This window comes from Apaloderma vittatum, unplaced genomic scaffold, assembly GCF_000703405.1.
Source record: "Apaloderma vittatum isolate BGI_N311 unplaced genomic scaffold, ASM70340v1 scaffold1155, whole genome shotgun sequence".
Taxonomy (NCBI): Eukaryota; Metazoa; Chordata; class Aves; order Trogoniformes; family Trogonidae; genus Apaloderma; species Apaloderma vittatum.
The window spans coordinates 16,203-35,472 of NW_009715267.1; the positions used below are offsets into that span (position 1 = coordinate 16,203).

Consider the following 19,270-nt stretch of genomic DNA (forward strand, 5'->3'; position numbering starts at 1 on the left):
TGAGCCTTTGTCATTTTCAGCAGAAATGTAGGATTTGCCATCTGGGATGTGACTCTTCTATCTTCAAAATTGGCTAAGTTATAAATGTTAAGAAAGACAAGTCTTACATTTGTATATGTTCAGTGAAGCAGTTAATTATTTTTAATGAATACTCAACTAAACCAACACTGTCTTTGCAAGGCTTAAGGAAATTACAGTGTTCATTAATTGCTGCTACGTTCTTCTGTAAGCTACACTTTGGCCAGGAAGCGAAACTACGAACATGGCAGTGCCCCTTCTGTGGTCCTGACGCCACAGTTGCTTAGGAGGAAATGTACCTCCTTCCTCGGAGGCAGATGGTCACAGAAGCTGGAGCAGGGAGGTTAAAGGATGGAATGACGAGGGGAGTTCAGTGAGTCTCATCAGGAAACTAGAAGGCCAGGATATTAGGAAGGATTTGATACTTCTGAATGGAACTGGGATTGGGAGTGAAGAGTATGAGTTAGGATGGGAGAACTGGAGGACGCCAGGAGCCAGCTAGTGTGGGAAGGGGCTAGAGTGGAATTCTGAGGGTAGAGGATGCCCTGGTACAGTTTTGGGGACTAGGGGGCTGGTTAGATCAATGGTTTGAGCGCGCTGCTGACAACAATGACAACACCAAGGTCATGGATTTGATTCCCGCTCAGGCCCCATGTGTTGCCTGGTCTAGCTGAGAGGTGGCGTCACTGCCCGTAACAGGGAGGCTGGACTAGATGATCTCTAAGGTTCCTTCCAGCCTAGGCCATTCTATGATTCTATGACTAACCAAATAAAGAAACAGCGTTGCTGAGGTGTACTGCGAACCATGGGGAGGATCTAGGCTGGGGAAGAGATGGGGTTAATCCTGAGTTTGATACAGATGAAGTGGAGCAGAAATAGTCACCACATCTGAAGACATCAACGCACAATGAAGTTCCTGAGCCTGCAGCCCATAACTTGCACTATCTCATTGTTCCTTTCCTGTCGGCTGCACGAAAACCACTGGCAAAGCTGGCAACCCATCCTAACTGATTCAAGTAGAAGACAACAGCTTACTGCTACTATCGGTTATCTTATTAAAACAAGAGGTCTATGTGGTGGATCTAACAGTTCCAAGCAGTCGTGCTGAGGAACCATGTGGATGTCCATATGTTGTAGCAGCATCTGATTTGGGTTTTTTCTTTAAATCTGGGAAACACAATGTGTTCTTAAGAATATGAAAGTTGCAATGTCAACAGTTTGAAAAAGAATTTTCTGAAATTAAAGTTATCTATGCAAAATTAACAATTGCATGATGGTATTAATGTAGTTCTGTCGTTCGGTAACTTTCATGCTCAACTTTGCAACCTTAATATCCTTATGAGATAGTTTTATGTGTGCAATAGATGTACAGCTGAAGCAGGAGGGAACCCTTTATTCCCTGACCTTAGTTAAATTTTCATGTCAATTAGACTATCTAGCACTGGGTTTAATAACTCTCTAATTGCAGTTGCAGCACTTAGCTACATCAATGCCCACTCTTCCTAATAAAATTGTTTTTATATAGCTGTTGTTAAAAAGCACCAGGTGAAAACTTAGTGAGGCAAACCCAAAGATAAAATGAATAGGGACCCTTCTTTTCTTCCAGACAACTACGTATCAATAAAGCTTGGGGCTTTGTTTGGTGTTGGTTTTTTTTTGCCTTTTTTTTATTTAAAGCATTTAATATTAAAAACAAACTACTCCAAGACCCTTCTGAGTTTCAGGGAGATATTGTGAATCTGCAAGGATACAAAATGTTTGCTATACATTTGTAGCAAATAATTTGTTCTTCAACCTTGCTGAGATTTAGTGTGCTTAGCGCTTCTTAATCCATTGCCTGAAAGTTGTAGTCTGGTTTTGGGTTTTTTTTTTTTTTGAAGTTGTAGTCTGGTTTTGGGGTTTTTTTTTTGCAATTGTGCTTGATGTGAAGGATCAACACCTGATCCTAATTTTTTAATTAAAAAGAAATAAAAAAAGCAAGGGACAAATGAATGAGAATGTATGGTGACTACCTGCTGAAATCCCTGCACAGCTTAATGCCACTTTCTCTGCTTCACTGGCACTGTAAGTCTTTTCAGCACAGGGTGAGGATCTGTGGGTGGGACGAAGCCACCCTCAGATACATAGGGGAATGTGTTGCATGTGGATCACCATTGCTCTCCCACTTTCCTATTCTTCTACCTTGAGGCCACGTACATTGTAAAGGTAGATGGAGCTGCACTTAAAGGTGCTTTAGTAGGGGTGGCCATGTGTGAATACTGTTAGGCGTGATGGCCAAGGAAAAGGAGGTGCTGCTGGACCAGGATGGGAAGAAAGGGGAGGGATGGTTCCTTCCAGAGAAGGAGGAGATGGAGAATGCTCCAGATGACAAAAGTAGTTTGTTGCAGTTCTGAGGGCTGGAAGGCAGCTTGAGTGGTGGACCAGTGTGGTACTTCATAGCCATCACTCTAACTGGCAGATCTGAAATACACTTCACTTCAGGTATGTGCAAACTTTCTTTGTGTCCTCAGTGTATTACATGGGTTTAAGTACACCATCTGTAAGGATAATGAAACCATTTTTCTTTCCCTGCTCTGTAATGTCTTGATACAGGTAAAGACCTAGGAATATGGGCCTATCTTCTTCTTCTGCCGGGATTTTATTGGAAACCCATACTTGCATTTACCAACATTGTTTTTAAAAGAAGTTATGTAGGTGTGATTAATCAATACATAGGCTATAAAAAGGTGAATGCTCTTTCTCCTTGCCACACACCTGAGAATAAGCCCACTGAAATGCAGTCTTAATGATGTACGCTTTAGTCAGGTGCTTGTCAGATGCTCGTCAGAACATATAACTGCATTCTTATGGGAGAACAACCCCTCCACCCTTCATCTGAAATAGCATCAAGTTCAAAGGAGGACGTTGCTGAGTCAGTGCCTGGGACCTAGAAGGTTTGGAATTTTGTTTTTTTATGAGATGAGGAAAAGGGAAGAAAAAAAGAGAAGCAGGATTTGAAGTACTGTCTAGTGCCTTTGGTGCCTGACCTTGCTCATTAATCTCTGCTACTTTGAAAAGGCTCGGAAAATTACATTACCCTATACCATCAGTCCTCACTCAATAAATATAGACACTAAAGTCACGGACGAGAAATCCCACAGAGCTTTGGTATTGACTTGTTAGAATTCCAGGCTTTAGCCTCACAATACAGTAAGTGCCTATAAGTAATGAACAAGCTGCTGAGAAGGACATCTTGCCCTCCTGGATTCATTCTCCACTCTTTTAAAGAATCTATTCATTGCCATTTTTTACTCCTTATGCTAAGCAGTAAATTGTCCTATGTGCCAATACGGTCTTTTCTGTTACTCTGGGAGAGGAAATTTGTGGAAGAGCAGAGCTATGCTCACATTCTGTCTCAGAGCCAATAGTCATATTAACCTTAGCATCAGTTCCTATAGTAGGGGAGGGGAAAGAAAAAAAGAATATGACAAGGATGTGTGTGGGATTTGTATTTCTTCTATTAAGGAATGATAAAGCAGTAACTTCTGTGCTTCAGCATTTAAAGAACATGCTTGTCCTGTAAAATCAGTATTTTTTGTTGAGTGCACATCAGCTAAGATTTCAGTTCAGAAGCCGTACCTCCTTCTTATACACAGGTTCTGCACAGGACCCAGAAGGGAATAAGAGGAGACTTGTGTTGGAAAACTGTAATAGGAAGTAGTCACTGTTTTTCTGGGCACTTCATGCAGACTATAATCTCAGGTCAATGGTGGCCTTCCTTGGCTTGGATCAGCAACAAGAAGCACAGCTAGCAGTACCTTGTAAAAGAAGGTGCTTATCTTTTCCAGTACATCTGACTCACCATTTGATTTTTTCTTCATGTAGTCTCAGTTCTGCAGTCAAGTATTGGCTGCCTTTGACACATGCTAGATGCAGCAAGGTTCCTTTGAGCATCTCCACTCCTCAGCAGAATGGCAGCAGCCATCACCTAGCTCATTACTAGCTAAATAGCAGAGTAGAGATTTTCTGTTTGCAATAGCTCGCAAATTCAATTACAGTTTTCACAACAACTGTCATTTGACTGGTGTTTGTATGAAGAATTTGATATTGCTTGTCATGGTGTTAACTGTAATCTCTTATTAGAGAAGTATACGAAGTCTTACTGATGTACGCTTGAAAAAAAGAAGGGCTTTTAAGCATTGAAATAGTCTCCCCATAGAATGCAGGTGCACATACATGCACAGAAAATCACTATCCTTGAAATAAATTGAAAGAATAGCAAGAGGTGCTGATAACAGGTTTTTTGTCTGTTCAACTGTATATCTATGAAAAGAGAAATGTATGCAGACTGTTCAGTCAGCTCCTGAGGGAACATGAGAGGATCCAGATCAGCTGCACAACTGGCAGCTTCACTGGCAATCTCAGCAGAGGGAACAAATGTTCGTTTTAACCCTCTATTGAAGGTGAGCTGTTCTCTCCTTGCTAGGAATCAGATGGAAGCACACAGATGAAGTAGTATGAGAAGGTATGGCTCTTCTATTTTATTGCTTCCTGAAACAAATAAGATTTCTTAGCTGCTACAGTTTCAGTAGTACTGTAGTACAGTAGTACCTTCATGAGGGCTAAATAATTTATTTGATGAGAAAGACTTTCACATGAAATAGCAGATAAGTGTGCTCATATGAAATCCTACAGTGTGTAGTTTGGGCATTGCTCAGGCTCATGGAATGCTATTAATTTCATTAAATATAAATATCTATATCTGAACTAGTCACCCTGAACTCCCTTTATAGCTAAGAGACCTAGCCAATATAGGAAAGAGATTCAAGGGTGAGATTCATACTATCCTGAAATGTCTGCCTCAAGTAGGTCAGATGAATTGCACCCTTGCAATGTGTATTTTTCTCCATTGGTTTCTTCATAAAGTGAGCTGCTAATGAGCTCTGTTGTAAACACCTGCTTTTTTTTTTTTTTTAATGGCTGGACTTGGTGATCTTAAAGATCGTTTCCAACCTAAATGATTCTATGATTCTAGGTTAGATTAGGTGATTTTCTTCTCAGAAATTGGACTGAGTTTTTTATCTAGAATCCAGTTTTTAGATGTTCGGTCTAATGAGGTTCTGCACAATGTGTAATGTGGCTTTCCAAGTGGCTGTTGGGCAAGACAGCCTGGAATACACTGGCAACACCCTCCAGCATTTAATTCCTTCTCATCCTCTTTCAGAGCTGTATTGCCACAGGATCTTCATTTGTCTCCCCATAACTGCTATTTCAATGCTATCAGGCATTCTTCTTGAAGTGCCCCTTTCTTTCTAAGTTAAGCAAACCAGCCTGCAGGGGAAATAAACATATAATGTGGCTTTTTATCTTCAGTGGAGACATGGTAAACTCAAATTAATGATTCTGTATGGATAACAGCCCAAGCAAAAGAAAGCAATTGAAATTTCCTAGAACTCTTCTGCAACAGAATTTCTTTGCTTTGTGGTGGAAAACTACAACTGGGTAACTGCTTTCAGGAGTCAGAGACGTTTAAATTCTGTACCTTTTGTGAGCAAATTTCACTATATAGAACATATAGTAAGACTACAGGCCAGACTGCATCAGTCCAGTGCTATATCCACTTGCACTTGTGAGTGCTGGAGCAGAAGTTACAAAGCCAACTGGTGCAGGAGCATGTAAGATCTACTGGGAGGCCAGGACTCATGGTAAATCAATGACTGTCATAGTATGCTGGCCTTTGCTCAGACTGTCACTGAACTACCTTGGAGCTGCTCCAGAAGCCTAGGTTTTATATCCATTGGATCTCTGGGGCTCTTACTGATGGGACACGTTTGGTTTTACAGAGGAGTGACAAACTTTCTTTTGCTAAATACACTTCTCAAAGAATCTCTTAGAGCACGATTAACTCTAGATGCTTCCTTGGGCATTTTTAACCTTACAAACTCCTCTTCTATCTGCAAGACCTTGAGAATGGCCCAGTTGCCTCCACAAGTGTGTCTGAGCTGGCATCTAGTGCAACATGTTAAAAAACATGGTGCATACTTGTGTTAAAGCAATGGCTTTTTCCTGATGGGATTGCGCCAAAGTAAATTTGTCCTATTACCAGCAGAGGTTGGTGCCCATGTTCATGCAAATAGAAGTTGCAGTATTTGGACATAATTTGTTTGTCTCTTGTATTTAATCTATGCAGTAAAGTAAATGCTTCTTACAGACAGTCTTATTTACAAGAGGGTTTTTTTTTTTTTGATACCATGTGGCATAGAGGGTAACGTTGAATGGCAAAGCTCAGCCTATAGATTATGCTGTCCACTGCTGAGTGTGTGGTGAATTACCTTGTAATTAAAACCTGGTGATGGATTTTATAGGAGGAAAGTATCTTCTCACTGTGATGTTCCAAGCTCTCATGTAACAGTTTTTATTAAAGTTAATGTGAAAACTTAAAATAGAGCTCTCATTAGTTGCTAACAGAGATCTGCTGGTATACAACGATGCCTAGAAACTGCCCTTATTTTCCACTTGGAAGATGAGCAGGGCTAAATCTTGATCTTCTCTTTCTTCATTTTGTGTCTAAAGAGAAACACTTTCTGACTCCATACCATAGTTCTTTTAACTGACTCCTCTCCTTTTCCTGATTGACAGGTTTTCCTCTCTAACCTATGCCATCTTCCCCAGCTCATCTCACTTTGGCAGTGCATGAATTTGAGCCTCCTTTTCTGCTACTTCTGTGTGGCATATTGTGATCACTGCCATTTCTCTGAGCTTATTCCCTAGCTACTCTTATAAACTGCAAATTGATGAGGGGGGAAGAAGGAGCATTCCTGGAAAGCGAAGCTGTTATGCAATGCAAGGCAGGCAGTACCACCATGGAAGATGAACACCTCTCTCTCACATTCTTCTGTGTGAGGGCTCTCAGGTACTGTTGATCATCACACAATAGCAAGCTCCAACTCATTTTGAGTCTAGAGCTCCAAAAAGTTTCAAAGTGCTGGGGGCTACATCTCTGTTAGAGAATAAAACAGGCTAGAGCCTTTTTGCTGACTTTGGTGCAAAGCAGCACAGCATGGCTTCAGTCTTTAAGGCTAAACTCTCCTTTCTTCAAAGCCCCAGGATGTTTTCGTCCCCCCTGTCTGCAAGGTAGGGTCCTGGCAATGCTATGTGGCCACAGTAGCCAGGCAGTGACTGGCAGAGGGCTAGGTGGAGCAGTCCCACACATGTCAGTGGCTGCGCTGACTATTGCATGCTCTAGAGAAGCTGTGGATGGTGCCTGAGCCATACCGTGGCCTTGGGCAGTGTGCTGCTGTAGCCACAGCCGAGGAGACGGCCTTGAGGAAGTTCTCCTGTTGTTATTTTAAACTACATTGCTGAAGATGCTTTTGCAAAGGTCATAGTACTGAAGGGTGGTGGAGGGAGCAGAATTTATTGTTCTGCATTTGTAACCACATTAGGGTTCCCAGCTGCAGCCTGAAGTGCCTGAATGCTACCATAATAGGAAAGTAACTGATCATATATTAATCAAGCAGTTGACTAGCGAGGCGAGAGGGCGGCTTGCTTCATGCGCTGCTGAAATGCAGCTCTTTCCACAGTCAAACAGCAAAGCTGTTTAAAGGTGCAGTGTTTGTTGAGAATTGGAAATTGCACAGGAAATTAAATGCGTCATAACGATTCCCATTTAAAACTTGGCTGTGACATTGGGGATCACGTGCATGCAGCTGCTGAAAGCAGCTCCCATAACTATAGACTGAATTTGTGAGGCAGATCATGACACCCTCTCCTGGAGGAGGGGACTTTGGGCTAAGTGTATTATCCCTGCTGGTGGGGCATCATAGAATCAAAGAATGTGTTGGGCTGGAAGGGGCCTTTAACGGTCATCTAGTCCCATTCCCTGCAGTGAGCAGGGACATCTTTAACTAAATCAGGTTGCTCAGAGTCCCATGAAGCCCAACCTTGAATGCATCCACCACTTCTCCAGGCAACCTGTTCCAGTGTCTCACCACCATCATTGTAAAGAATTTTTTCTAACATCTAATCTAAATCTACCTTGCTTTAGTTCAAAACTGTCGTCCCTCGTCCTGTCGCTACATGCCCTTGTGAACAGTCCCTTCCCAGTTTTCCTCTAGCCCTCTTCAGGTATTGGAAGGCCGCTATAAGGTCTCCCTAGAGCCTTCTCTTCTCCAGCCTGAACAGACCCAACTCCCTCAGCTCCAGCCCTTTGATTTTTTTTTTTGTGACACTCCTCTGGACCTTCTCCAACAAGTCATTTTGCAGTGACAGAGGGACCTGACTGTGCCAGCACTTGAGCCCCAGCAGCATTTCCTTTTAACTCCTAGACGTTTCCATTGAATTTGCCAGTCACTCTAGCACTCCCTGGGTACAGTCTGAGCTAAGACATGAGGTTATACCACTAAAAGCCATTTTAATTTGCTATGCTCTTTGTTTAACTTCCACGAAGTTTGTCTCCATGTGGGTATGTGAATTACGGCCTCTAGTTTCATGCCCAGAGTACCTCATAGATCACCATTAACACTTACATACCTATCTCTGCATCAATTATGCATTTGTAAGCTATTCTAAAAGTCTGTGATGCATTAATTGTTTCAGAGATGAGGAATGTTTGCTTAAATAATACAAACATTTAAAGAAAAACAATATTTGTCTCTGTATTAATTGTTGAGCAAAAGCAATTCATCTGTAGTTGGCTATGATTTAGTTGAATATACAATTTTTGTCAACTGGATTTTATTATTACTCCTTTTTTTCATTATATATTGTCCCACTATACATAATTTTGTGCTACGTCGTTTATCTTATGCTAGAAATAGTATTACTGCTTTCCAACGTTATTACAACTAGGAAAAAAAAAGATTATTCTGATACTTCAAAAACCTTATGTTGAAACAACATTTTTAAAATCATAAAAGAATAAGTACTAGTTTCTACAGCAAAACTAATTTTTCAGATTTGAGATAACAACACTGCATTACAAAAGTAAGGGTCAATTTGAAGAAGAAAGTATTCTGGTTACCTAATGAAGTCATCTTCTTTATACCAAATTGTAATTTATGGTCTAATAGGGAGATGTTATTTCTTTCTGTGTTGCTTTCAGTGATACTAAGAGGCTGGTTGGTGCGGTTCAGATAAAAATAGCTGTTACATTTAATGTGATCACTAACAATAACCTTTATTTCCCTTCAAACTGTGCTTTTGAAGTCACAGGAGACGGCTGAGCTCCAGAGATGGGTGCTGTGTGGACGTTGCACTTTCCCAGCACTTGCCACCTTCAAGTATCATGGAAAATGAACACCCTTGTATAAACCGACAACCTCCCCCACCATTGTGTGCTTACCTGTTGACACTCAAACAGAACAGGCAGCCTTCGACTTTAGACAGTAGCCCTCGAGTGTCTGAGTTCACTAAGGAGTGAAGAAACAAGAACAAATGTAGTGATGTTGTCCTTGTCACAAAATGACACCTGCAGCATTTTTAACGAGTAGGAAGGAAAATTATTGTGTTATTCGGAAGCTAATTAGAGAAAAATTCTGTCCTTAAAAATGAAGTAGATGAACCTGTGAGCTGGATTATCTATATAACAGCCAAATAGCCATAGCCCTTTGTCCAGATACGGATAGGAAAGAAGACAGAATTTCTGTCTTGTATAGTCCCATGGTCACTGCTCAGAGGACTGAGGGGATTGTGCCTTTTGTGTCTCAGGAGGTGATGGGGCCACGAGGCTTGTCACACTGAGGTAATTCCACAAAGGCCTAATATTATGTTAGCATTATGCTAGCGTGTTGGTAAAGCAAGTAATTACAATGCTCCCAGGGATTCAGGTCTTTTGCAGATGGCCAGCGAAGTGGAGATTAGCAAGGAATATCACAGAACTGATGGCTTTAAATTACTCTGTCAATCTAGGAAAATTAGACCAAGATTTCACAGAGTTTTGTGTTGTGACGTCAGGAATATGCATGTGAAAAAAATAATCTCCAAGAAGTTTAGGCCTAGACGCTAATTCAGGAGGCAGACAGGGCTAACAGAAAGGCCCATAATATCCTGATGCAGTAAGGTCATTCTAGGCAATGGGAATATTGCATCACACTAGCAGTATCCTGGAGGTCTGTTCCTCAACATGCACAGGTACCATGCTAATGAGCTTTCATCAGCCCACTGTGCTGTAATAGGCTCCTCATACAAATAATACTTTTTGGATCATCCCATTATTGGAGAGGTGCTGTGGCAAAGTCCTCACAGCAGCCTGTCTCCCCAGACCACAGCTGCAAGCCATATGCACTAAGCTAGTGAGGCTGCAAAACCACTGCAGTGCTCTAGGCTCTGGGAGATGTTTGTTCCCAATACCATAGGAAGCAACAAATTGTAGCTGCTGACATTATGATCTCAGAGAGGCCTCTACTTGGTATTTTATTCAGAAAAAAAGGTCTAGGAAATAAATTAAAGGAGGCAAGGTCAGATGAAGGCTTGCTTCTGCATGCCAGTGCTACCTTCCTTTCTTCTCTTGGGCTTGGGCAATGTCCACTCTCCTAACATTGCCATCTTTTCAGCTGTCTAGTGAAGTGAGAGTCTGCTGGAGAGCAGCAGAGTGACCAAAACAAAGTCTCAGAGCCAGCCTGCTGGGTAATGTGGCCCTGCCACTGACTGGAGAGTTTTTATTGAGAAGTAGACTGCCTCCTTTCTTCAGCCATAAAGTCAGTTATGTTGTGATTTTCCCTCATCTTGCACAGATGGAAAAGGCTAGATTGACTCCCCTAAAAGAAGACAAGACCTTGTCTTGACTTCCTCACCTCTCAATTAAAAGCAGAGGAGGAAGAATGGCCACATCAACTCTTCTCTTTCAAACCTGGTACTTCTAAGGAGTTAAATCTGTCCTCCATAAATCTAAGCACCCATATGTTTTCTCTAGCTGGCTGGTTGCTTTGTGGAGTCTAGTCAGATAAAATGACTCTTCCCATCACATAAAGATCATGCTCCATGTGAATGTCAACATCCATGAGATTCTTGCCCATTTTGGTCCTCTTTAATTAGGGGTTGTTCTGCCTCATTGGACAGACTGGTGTAATAGCTTGGGATCAGAGCAGCATAAAGATTGTCACAGCTTGAATAATCTTTTGAGCAGTGGGAGGTAATGAGCCTGCCTGAGGAAAAATACCACTTCCAGCATGTTATGGGGCACTGTGATTCTGTCCCTCACTTCATTTAGTCTTTTCCCAAATGCTGCAGTTTAGCCTCTGAAAAATTCAGTATTTTTATGAGTATATTCCATCTTCAGTATAGTCCCGTAATTCCTGTTGCATGTAGGCTGGGTGAGTAGGGGTGGAAGATAGCACTTAAGATGTGAAATGCTAGTTAAAGGCTCCAGCCCATGCAGTTTTTCATGCTGAATGTTTTTCCAGGAGGTGACAAGCAATCTCTATTTCATCTGGAAGATGCAGAAATTCTGTGAACAAAGAGCGAGTCATCTTTTCCCCCAAGTCCATCCCACCAGCTTTTGCCCTTCCATGAGCATTTTTAGGAAAGAATAGTCTGTTTAGACTGTATGCAAAGCTCAAAAAAATCTGCATGGGCTTTTGGCCCGTGTGGACTAAGCAGTGTTTTCTTTTTCCAGTGTTGTCACAATTCATTTTACTTTGTAGTTGAAAAGTAAATGGAAGAAATAGCTGAAGGCATATTTGTGAATAATTACACTTGCACCACACCTCTTGAGAGTTTTTTGGATAGATTTGTGTGTAAGATTTGATTGTGTTCTTTGTAACAGGCAGCTTCATTATCCATCCAGTGTTTGCAATGGATTATGAGGCACTGTAGCAGATTATGAGGACAGAATTATAATGTTTCATCAGGAAATGGAATAAATAGATCTTTTTCAGTTGCAATGATGTGAAATGAACTTTCACTGTGTTAGATTTGGAAAACAGCTAATTAGATGCTCTTTCAGGCTCTCCTGCTGGGATGACTATTGCATATACTGAAGTAAAATCTGCACCCTGCAAGTTGTCTCAGTCTTTAGTCCTGCAAAGTCATTTGTAGCACCCCGCTGGTGCTGGGGCATGGAGTGCTCCGTGTGGTGATGGGACTCATCAAGCAGTTGATGCTGTGCTCTAAGGAGTTTGCTCCAGTGCAACTCAGATTTTCCTGAACTGACACATGGCCAGAGGTAGTTCACATTAAACACATGATTTCAAAAAACTCATCAGAGACTTTTGTTATAGCCAGCCCATGACTGTTAGCGTGGGACTGTTCTGTTCACCTCCTTTGGAGGTGATTGGAACCCACCAGGGACATGTTCTGACTCCCTCAGCTTCTCATGGCATGTTCAGAAGAGTGGGAGTCACTATCTAGGAAAGGGCATTTGGACTAAGTATGAAGAAATCTTTCAGGGAAAGTCCTAAAGTAGTTGATTGCAGTGAGAAAGGTTAGAGGGTTTATTTTTCGTGGCACTAATGAAGCCAAATTCCCTCAGACCCTCAGAAGAGGTAAGTGTGGGCCAGAACTTACAAAGCCTTTTTGATTTCTGAATCTCTCAAAATGACAAGCAGCTTGTGAATCGAAGTCTACTGACAACAGTCTTGTTCCTCCTATTTTCCTCTTGTGGGCCTGTGGTAGTCCAGGGATCCTCAGATATCCACGTGGAAGAAATCTGCACATAGTCCAGAAAACGTAGATATCAACAAAAGTGTGTGTGTGTGACTGAGGATGTAGAGGGAATCCAGATCTACCTCTATTGCTACATAAAGGTAGCTTAGAAAAAGGTGGCTTGTTATCGGAGAGAATGGTTGGCCCCCACCAGGATGAATGAAAAACTGATTCCAAGAGTAAAGCCAGTGTGATAAGCAGATGCTTATCTATGCTCTGGCCTGCTGAGAGTGAATATTTCCTGAGTTTTCAGATCTCTTCGAACCTGATGATCCCTTCTGAAAGCTAGGAGCAGGAGACAATGAATGAAAGAGGAACATTTCCATGGGCTTGTTTTCAGTTCTCTGCATAAATTTACTGACTTGAATATTCAAACTCAATAGCCTGCATGTTTGAGATATATGAACAACTACTGACAGGTGAATGCTAGTGTGGCATAGGTGCATATATAGTAGAAAGAGTGCAAAAAGGCTTTCAGTCACTCATACTGGTGCAGGTCATCTCTAGTCTGTGCAGGTCCTGAGCGCAGTCTAAGTTTTCACTGTAACTAAGTGGGTCAATTTTTAGTTCATAGAATCACGGGATGTTTTGAGTTGGAAAGGACCTTAAAGATCATCTAGTACCAACCCCCCTGCCATGAGGGATTGAAACTCATGCTCTTAACTCTAACTAACCAGTAAACCAAAACCAGTGTAGTTAGCAAGGTGTGATATATTTAAATCATTAGGCTACTTTTAGTAAAGTAACTTGACGTAAAAGCTAAAATCTTTTTTTCTTAGCATTGACAAAGCCAACATCACTTAATTCTCTCTGCGGATTGACAATTCATCAGTTAAAGTATCTGTGTTGTGACAGTCATGAGTAGAAAATGTTTTTGGGGAGAACTCCAAGAAAATCCACTCCAAAATTTAGTATATACCCCATTCAGCTCTTTTCAGTTTTACACAGGACTTAAAACTCTTCAAGAAAATATGTCTGTGTATTTCTGAGTATATTCATACATATTCTCTCTATATTCAAATGCGGATGTGCCATACATGTATATAGAAAGAGAAAGATGAGCATAGAGAGAAACAAAACACAGGTATGTCATAGACATTATGTATAGATGACATTCATGCTACTTTATTATGTACATTTTGCATATATGTGTAATCATTATATACATATTTATATGCCATCTGCAAACTAACAAGGGATTTCTTAATTATCCCTGTAAATATATTGGCCCTTTTGAACACTTCTAATTTCTTAGTCTACAAGTCTAGGTCATGACTTAAAATTTCTTGTCCTACCATTTCTCCTCAATGATGAGAAAAAGAGAAAAACAGAAAAAGTTCATAAGGAATTTTGGGTTTGATTTCGACAAGAATGGATCGAGAAATATAAGAAAGTTAGATCTTAAGATATGGTACGTTATTGTAGTACAACTGATTTTTAAGGCAATGATGATGGTTCACATCAACCAAAGGTTAACTGGCCTGGAAATTCTAGAGAAAAATTATGCTAAATACTGAGTTTTCTTAAGTCTATAAAATCTTAGTGTAAGATTGCTGAGTCACTGTTGCAAGTCAACGTACTGCTAAGACTTGGCTCTAGTAGCAAATGAGTTGTACAAGCCAGATTTCATCAAGAGGTATGAAATCAATTGTGTCTACTCATCCATCCATCTGGCTTTCCCTAATGACATTTCCAAGGGACAGATATTTATATACTGAACAGCTAAAATTGATGCATAAACACCACTTTTGTTTTCCACTGTTAAGACTGACAGCTGTGTGGCTAGGGAGGAACCCAAAACGTACAACAAAAATGGAAATCATCAAGCAATGAGAAGACATTAGTCTCATGTATTTCAACACTGGTTAAACACTTATTACTAGTAGAAACATTTCGATAAAGTATTTCTCTGTAAGAAATAAGAGTATTTCTCCCTAAGTGATAATTTTCTCTTTAGAGTAAGTTGAGGACCCTATTAATAGAGGAGAGTTTCTGACGTATGGATAAATAAAACAGTTATTATTTTCTTAGTACTGATATCACAGAGTGATTGCTGTTAGAGCTAGCTGATCAGTCTATTGATTTTTTCTCACTCAAAAGTTTCAAATGGAAAGTCTGTATTTACATATTCTGATGGAAAATTCTTGGGTTTTTTACAGGATGATTCAAAGTCCATTTTTAGTTTGTTTCCACATAAAATGTTGTGATTTCTTGTCTTAGTTTCCTTTAACCCATAAACATAAAATCAACATCAACCCCCTAAAGTCCCAACAAAATGGTACACTCATTGTGAAAATGATAATTCCTTTTGAAATTTGATTTAAAAAGTAAGCCCTGTTTCTCTGCTGTGTACACAGAAATGTGAAGAAGATGGCAACTGGCAACAGAAAAATTTTCACAAAGCATTATTTTGTTATGGTTTCTAGTTGAGGAATTGGTACAGAAATCTCTGGTTCAAATATACAAGTCACTCTATAACATGGCTGTAATGGGAGAGTTCATTTTTCTTCTTGATTGTGTCAACAGCTTGTGAGCATAAGGAAGTGACTTCCAACCTTCACCTCTCTTTCCCCATGAAAAATAAGGAAATAATTATGTTTCTGTACTTAAGTTAGTTGTGCTTTTGAATAATTACACAAAACTGTGTGGATTCCTGGGTTTAATGGCTGTGGAAGTGTGTCATAGTGTGAGCATGATTCATTTTCTTCCATAAAATCTCCATTTTGATAACCTTATGATATGTAATCATTATAATGTACAATCAATGTTTTGATAAGCTCTCAAGCTATTCTTCCCCTCCAGACTTTTTCTTCTTCCATTTCCATCTTTCTTAAGTGTTCTTCTAAAGAAACCAAAATATTAAGTGAACATTCTTGTATGTTGACGTAACTACATTTATTTGATTATTGTAGTGAAAATAAAATCAGTATGGAATATGCCAAAACCTTCCCTTTAAATATCTGCCCAGTTTAGAGTGGATTCTGATAATGGAAAATGGACACAAAACATGAGTTCTGAATAATAACAAGAAGTAAAGGCAAGAAATACTGCAAGATACATGCTAAAATCCTTAAGTGGTAACCCTGTTTTCTAGTGAGAAGGAGAGAAAGATTGGAGAATAAATTTCTTTTAATTTTAATAATCCATTGAAAGTGTTTCCACTGATTTGCGTTAGCAGTACTTGGGGATGGAGCATCCTGGGGGTATTAATCTCAAGAATGAAAAACGAAGTATTTCAAAATGGGTGAATTCCCACAGCTTTTTAAAGTAGAGCTGTCTGCAGACTACTGGCATGGCATTCACTGCAGGGCTGGGATACATCAGTTATATAAGTGAGTTTAACAAACAAGTGTATAGAGAAGAGAAACTCAGTGTGATGAGGTTAGTGGAGTGAATGTGCATTCTCACTTTGTTAGTCCAGGCAGATTAGGGTTGTTTCCGCAAAGAGGGCGGGAGTTTTCCCAGGGCTGCACTTCTAACATGTAGGTGGATGAAGCAAAATTTGGCAAAGTCAGCTGGGTTGTCCACGTGGAGGCCGAGTGCAGTTGAACGAAAAGCTGAGGGCTGGGAATAAAGGAAGGCAAAGAGCCAGGGAGTGAGGCTGAAAGGCAGCAACAGCCTGGAGAGAAGTGAGGGAAGTGGTACAGTGGCAGAAAGATTGAAGATAAATGATTCAGAGGGGAAGAGCAGTACGTGTTGAGAGGGATGAGGCAGGGAACAAGTGAAAAGGAAGGACATTTGCCTTAGGAAGTATTACCTCTTCCTCTGATGCAGGAAGGGTGATAGGAAAAGGGTCTTAATTCCCACTTTAAAATATTTTAAGGTGCCTTTGTTTTAGAGTATGGGGATATGAGTAATTTCCACCTGCGGAGTGGCCCAGGAGGATCCCCCTGCCTCTCAGTGTTATCTCCCCAGGCAGGAGAGGACTTGCTCAGGTGTCAGAGTGATGGTGGCTGACTGGTGAGCACAACATAGATGCCAGTCCTCAGTACCTAGCTACCAACAGGCTGTCATGGACTCTGCTGCTGGGAAGGTGTGGGGCATTTGATCCCCTGTGTTTGCTGAAACTGGCCCCAGGTTTTCTTCCGAACACACTCCCCGTCTTCACAGATCTTCTCCTTCTGCGAAGGAGAGAGGGGCAGGGTTTTTCACCTGTGCTGTCCAGTGGTTATCGCTGTTTGAAAAAACTGTTGATGTTTTGTTTTGTTTTGTTTTCTTTGAGCAGATGGGCAGAAGAAGGTTCAAGAGGAGTTTGACATAGACATGGATGCGCCAGAGACAGAGCGGGCGGCCGTGGCAATACAGTCCCAGTTCAGAAAATTCCAGAAGAAGAAAGCGGGGTCTCAGTCTTAGTAGCTACCTCACAGCTTAAAACAAAGTAATCCTGAAATGATTTATCAAGAAAATCAGAAATAACACAAAGATGCATGTACAGGAATTCTCAATATTTAAAACCCCATTGGCAGATAACAAACCATGAGCTTGTGTGTGACTTTATCCCAGATGTTTCACGCCCATTATCCTCTGTAACTCACCATTTTACTTGATGTTGTAATAAAAAGTTAGGGTGAAGTAATTAAACTGTCTGCCTTCATCTGTCTTTTCATATTAATCCATCAACCACAGTGTTACAAGCGAACCCAGCCCAGATGCCTGTTTTCCTCTTCATGTAAAGCTTGGAGACATAAGAGCACCGTATGTTACAAGGTTTTTGCTGAGGAATTAGAGCACGCATCTCAGCCCTGCTTACCTCATTTGGAGAATTCCAGCTGCCAGCCAAATGTGACAATAAAATTACTTTCCTGTAATGAGCTGAAAGCAAAAAGTTGCAGGCAGAAGCTGGCATAAGGGGAAGAGATGTAGGAAGCAGTGAGCAGTTTATTTTTGCCTTGCAGTTATGCCAATAAGGTGGCTTACCTGGGAAGATTGTCCCTGTCTTTCCTCTTTGCAAGATAATATTCAGAATAACCCATCTTGGACCACATTTGCTGTTATAGAAAAAAGAAATAATCAGACAGAAAATAAAAATTTAAATTCCAGAACCCTTTGGAAGAATTTTTTTTATTTGTAAAAATAGAAACTGACCTTCTAAACTCTCTTTTTGATGCAGCTTTTCACTTTCTGCATAATCAGTAACTATTTCTATGCTATCTCTCTCTTTTCATATTATTTTCAATATTTGATGAGTAAATCATAGCAGACTGTCTCCATCTGCACTGTTCCGTATTCAATTTTATATGAGCCCCTTGCTTTATTACTGTATTAGACCAGTTTTTGATTAAGAAAATGCAGCCATAATAGTATCTGCCAGACATTGGGAAGTATTTCTATTTTCTCCCTGTGGTAAAACAGTAACAAACCATTTTCAGGCTGGACCTAAGGATCTCGCCTGGCCTCAACCCTGATTAGGAAGTGGCTGCCCATATATTGCACAAGGAAGTTTCGGAAGAAGCTTAAGTGAGTACCCTCTACACAGAAAAATGAGCTATTTAAATTAAGCAAGTGGGGTACACACTACAGAGACTTGTGTAAAAAAATCTCATCTTCTTCTTGGTTTCATGAGCAGATTTAGGGGTTCCAGTAGGCCTCTGTCTCTAGGAGATCAGAGACAGAAGCGCTTTCTGAAGGACTGATGTTTGCAGTGGTTCTCCAAGGAGGCAGCGCGAGCCTCAGCTCGAGGCTGACAGGGGCAGGTGTGCTGAGTGGTGACAGTCTGCCTACTGTTAACCCAACAGCCTGGAGCTGGGACTCCTTCGGGTGTAAGAGATTCTGGTATCGTTCCCAGCTCTGCCTAGAGGGATTCATTTCTTCCTCTCCCACCTTCCACGGGAGTATTCTGCTCACCAGGGTAAAGGATGCGTATATCATTAGCAGCACCTACTTGGAGGGGCGTGGAGCTGTGCCTCAAGGGCGGGCTGCAGAGGGAAGGCCCTCAGCCTTGCACAAGTTAAACCGCTTGTGGTGCTGCTCAACAATTCAGAGAGGAGCTCAAACCAAGTGGTGGGTGATAAGACTGTGCTGTTTGGGAGAAGACCTTGGAGATACTGAGCAGAGGAAGCCTTATGAATCCTGTGGGCCATGTAGAAGGCATGTGTAGAGATGACATGTGAGGTGCTCGGTAAGCACAGAGCAAGACTTGTGGTGATGGACAGGGCTTTTTAGATCTTGGGTTGAGGATAAACAGCTGAATGCTGCCCAGATGCTGCCTTAGGCACCTCTGTCTGGATCAGGTCCCAGCCCTAAGCATGACTTACCCGCACATCACCTGCAAAATCAGAATTCTCCAAGGTGCAGCTCAGTGCTTTCACTCTAGAAGAGTATTTTAGCAGCACTATTTCTCCACATGTAGGAATTTCACAAATAAACCTCAAATAACACTGCTGCTGTACTCCAGGTGTGGTTTGTGGAGGCCATGGATTCCCCACTTGCGTTTCACAGAGATTGCTCACCATATAATAATTGCCTCAGCATAATAATTTAAAAATTGTAATGGGTTTGGATTGTGTTGGTGCCATTTTGTTTAGATGGACATATATCTGTAATAAAGGACTTCATTTGCATTCTGCATTATGTCATTTGAAATAGCATGAGCTCTGTAATGGCTACTTAATCGAATAAAAACTATGGGTAA

The 19,270-nt window shown here is 41.0% G+C and overlaps 1 protein-coding gene across 1 annotated transcript in view; it reads left to right on the forward strand.

Moving 5' to 3' along the window:
- Positions 1–17,667, forward strand: part of PCP4 (Purkinje cell protein 4) — a gene marked incomplete at its 5' end in the record, with an annotated part of 33,058 nt that extends 15,391 nt beyond the window's left edge. Inside the window, one exon of the mRNA XM_009869039.1 lies at positions 16,865–17,667. Within this exon, the coding sequence (XP_009867341.1) occupies positions 16,865–16,992 (128 nt within the window). The remainder of the gene's footprint in view (positions 1–16,864) is intronic.
- Positions 17,668–19,270: the final 1,603 nt, after the last annotated feature.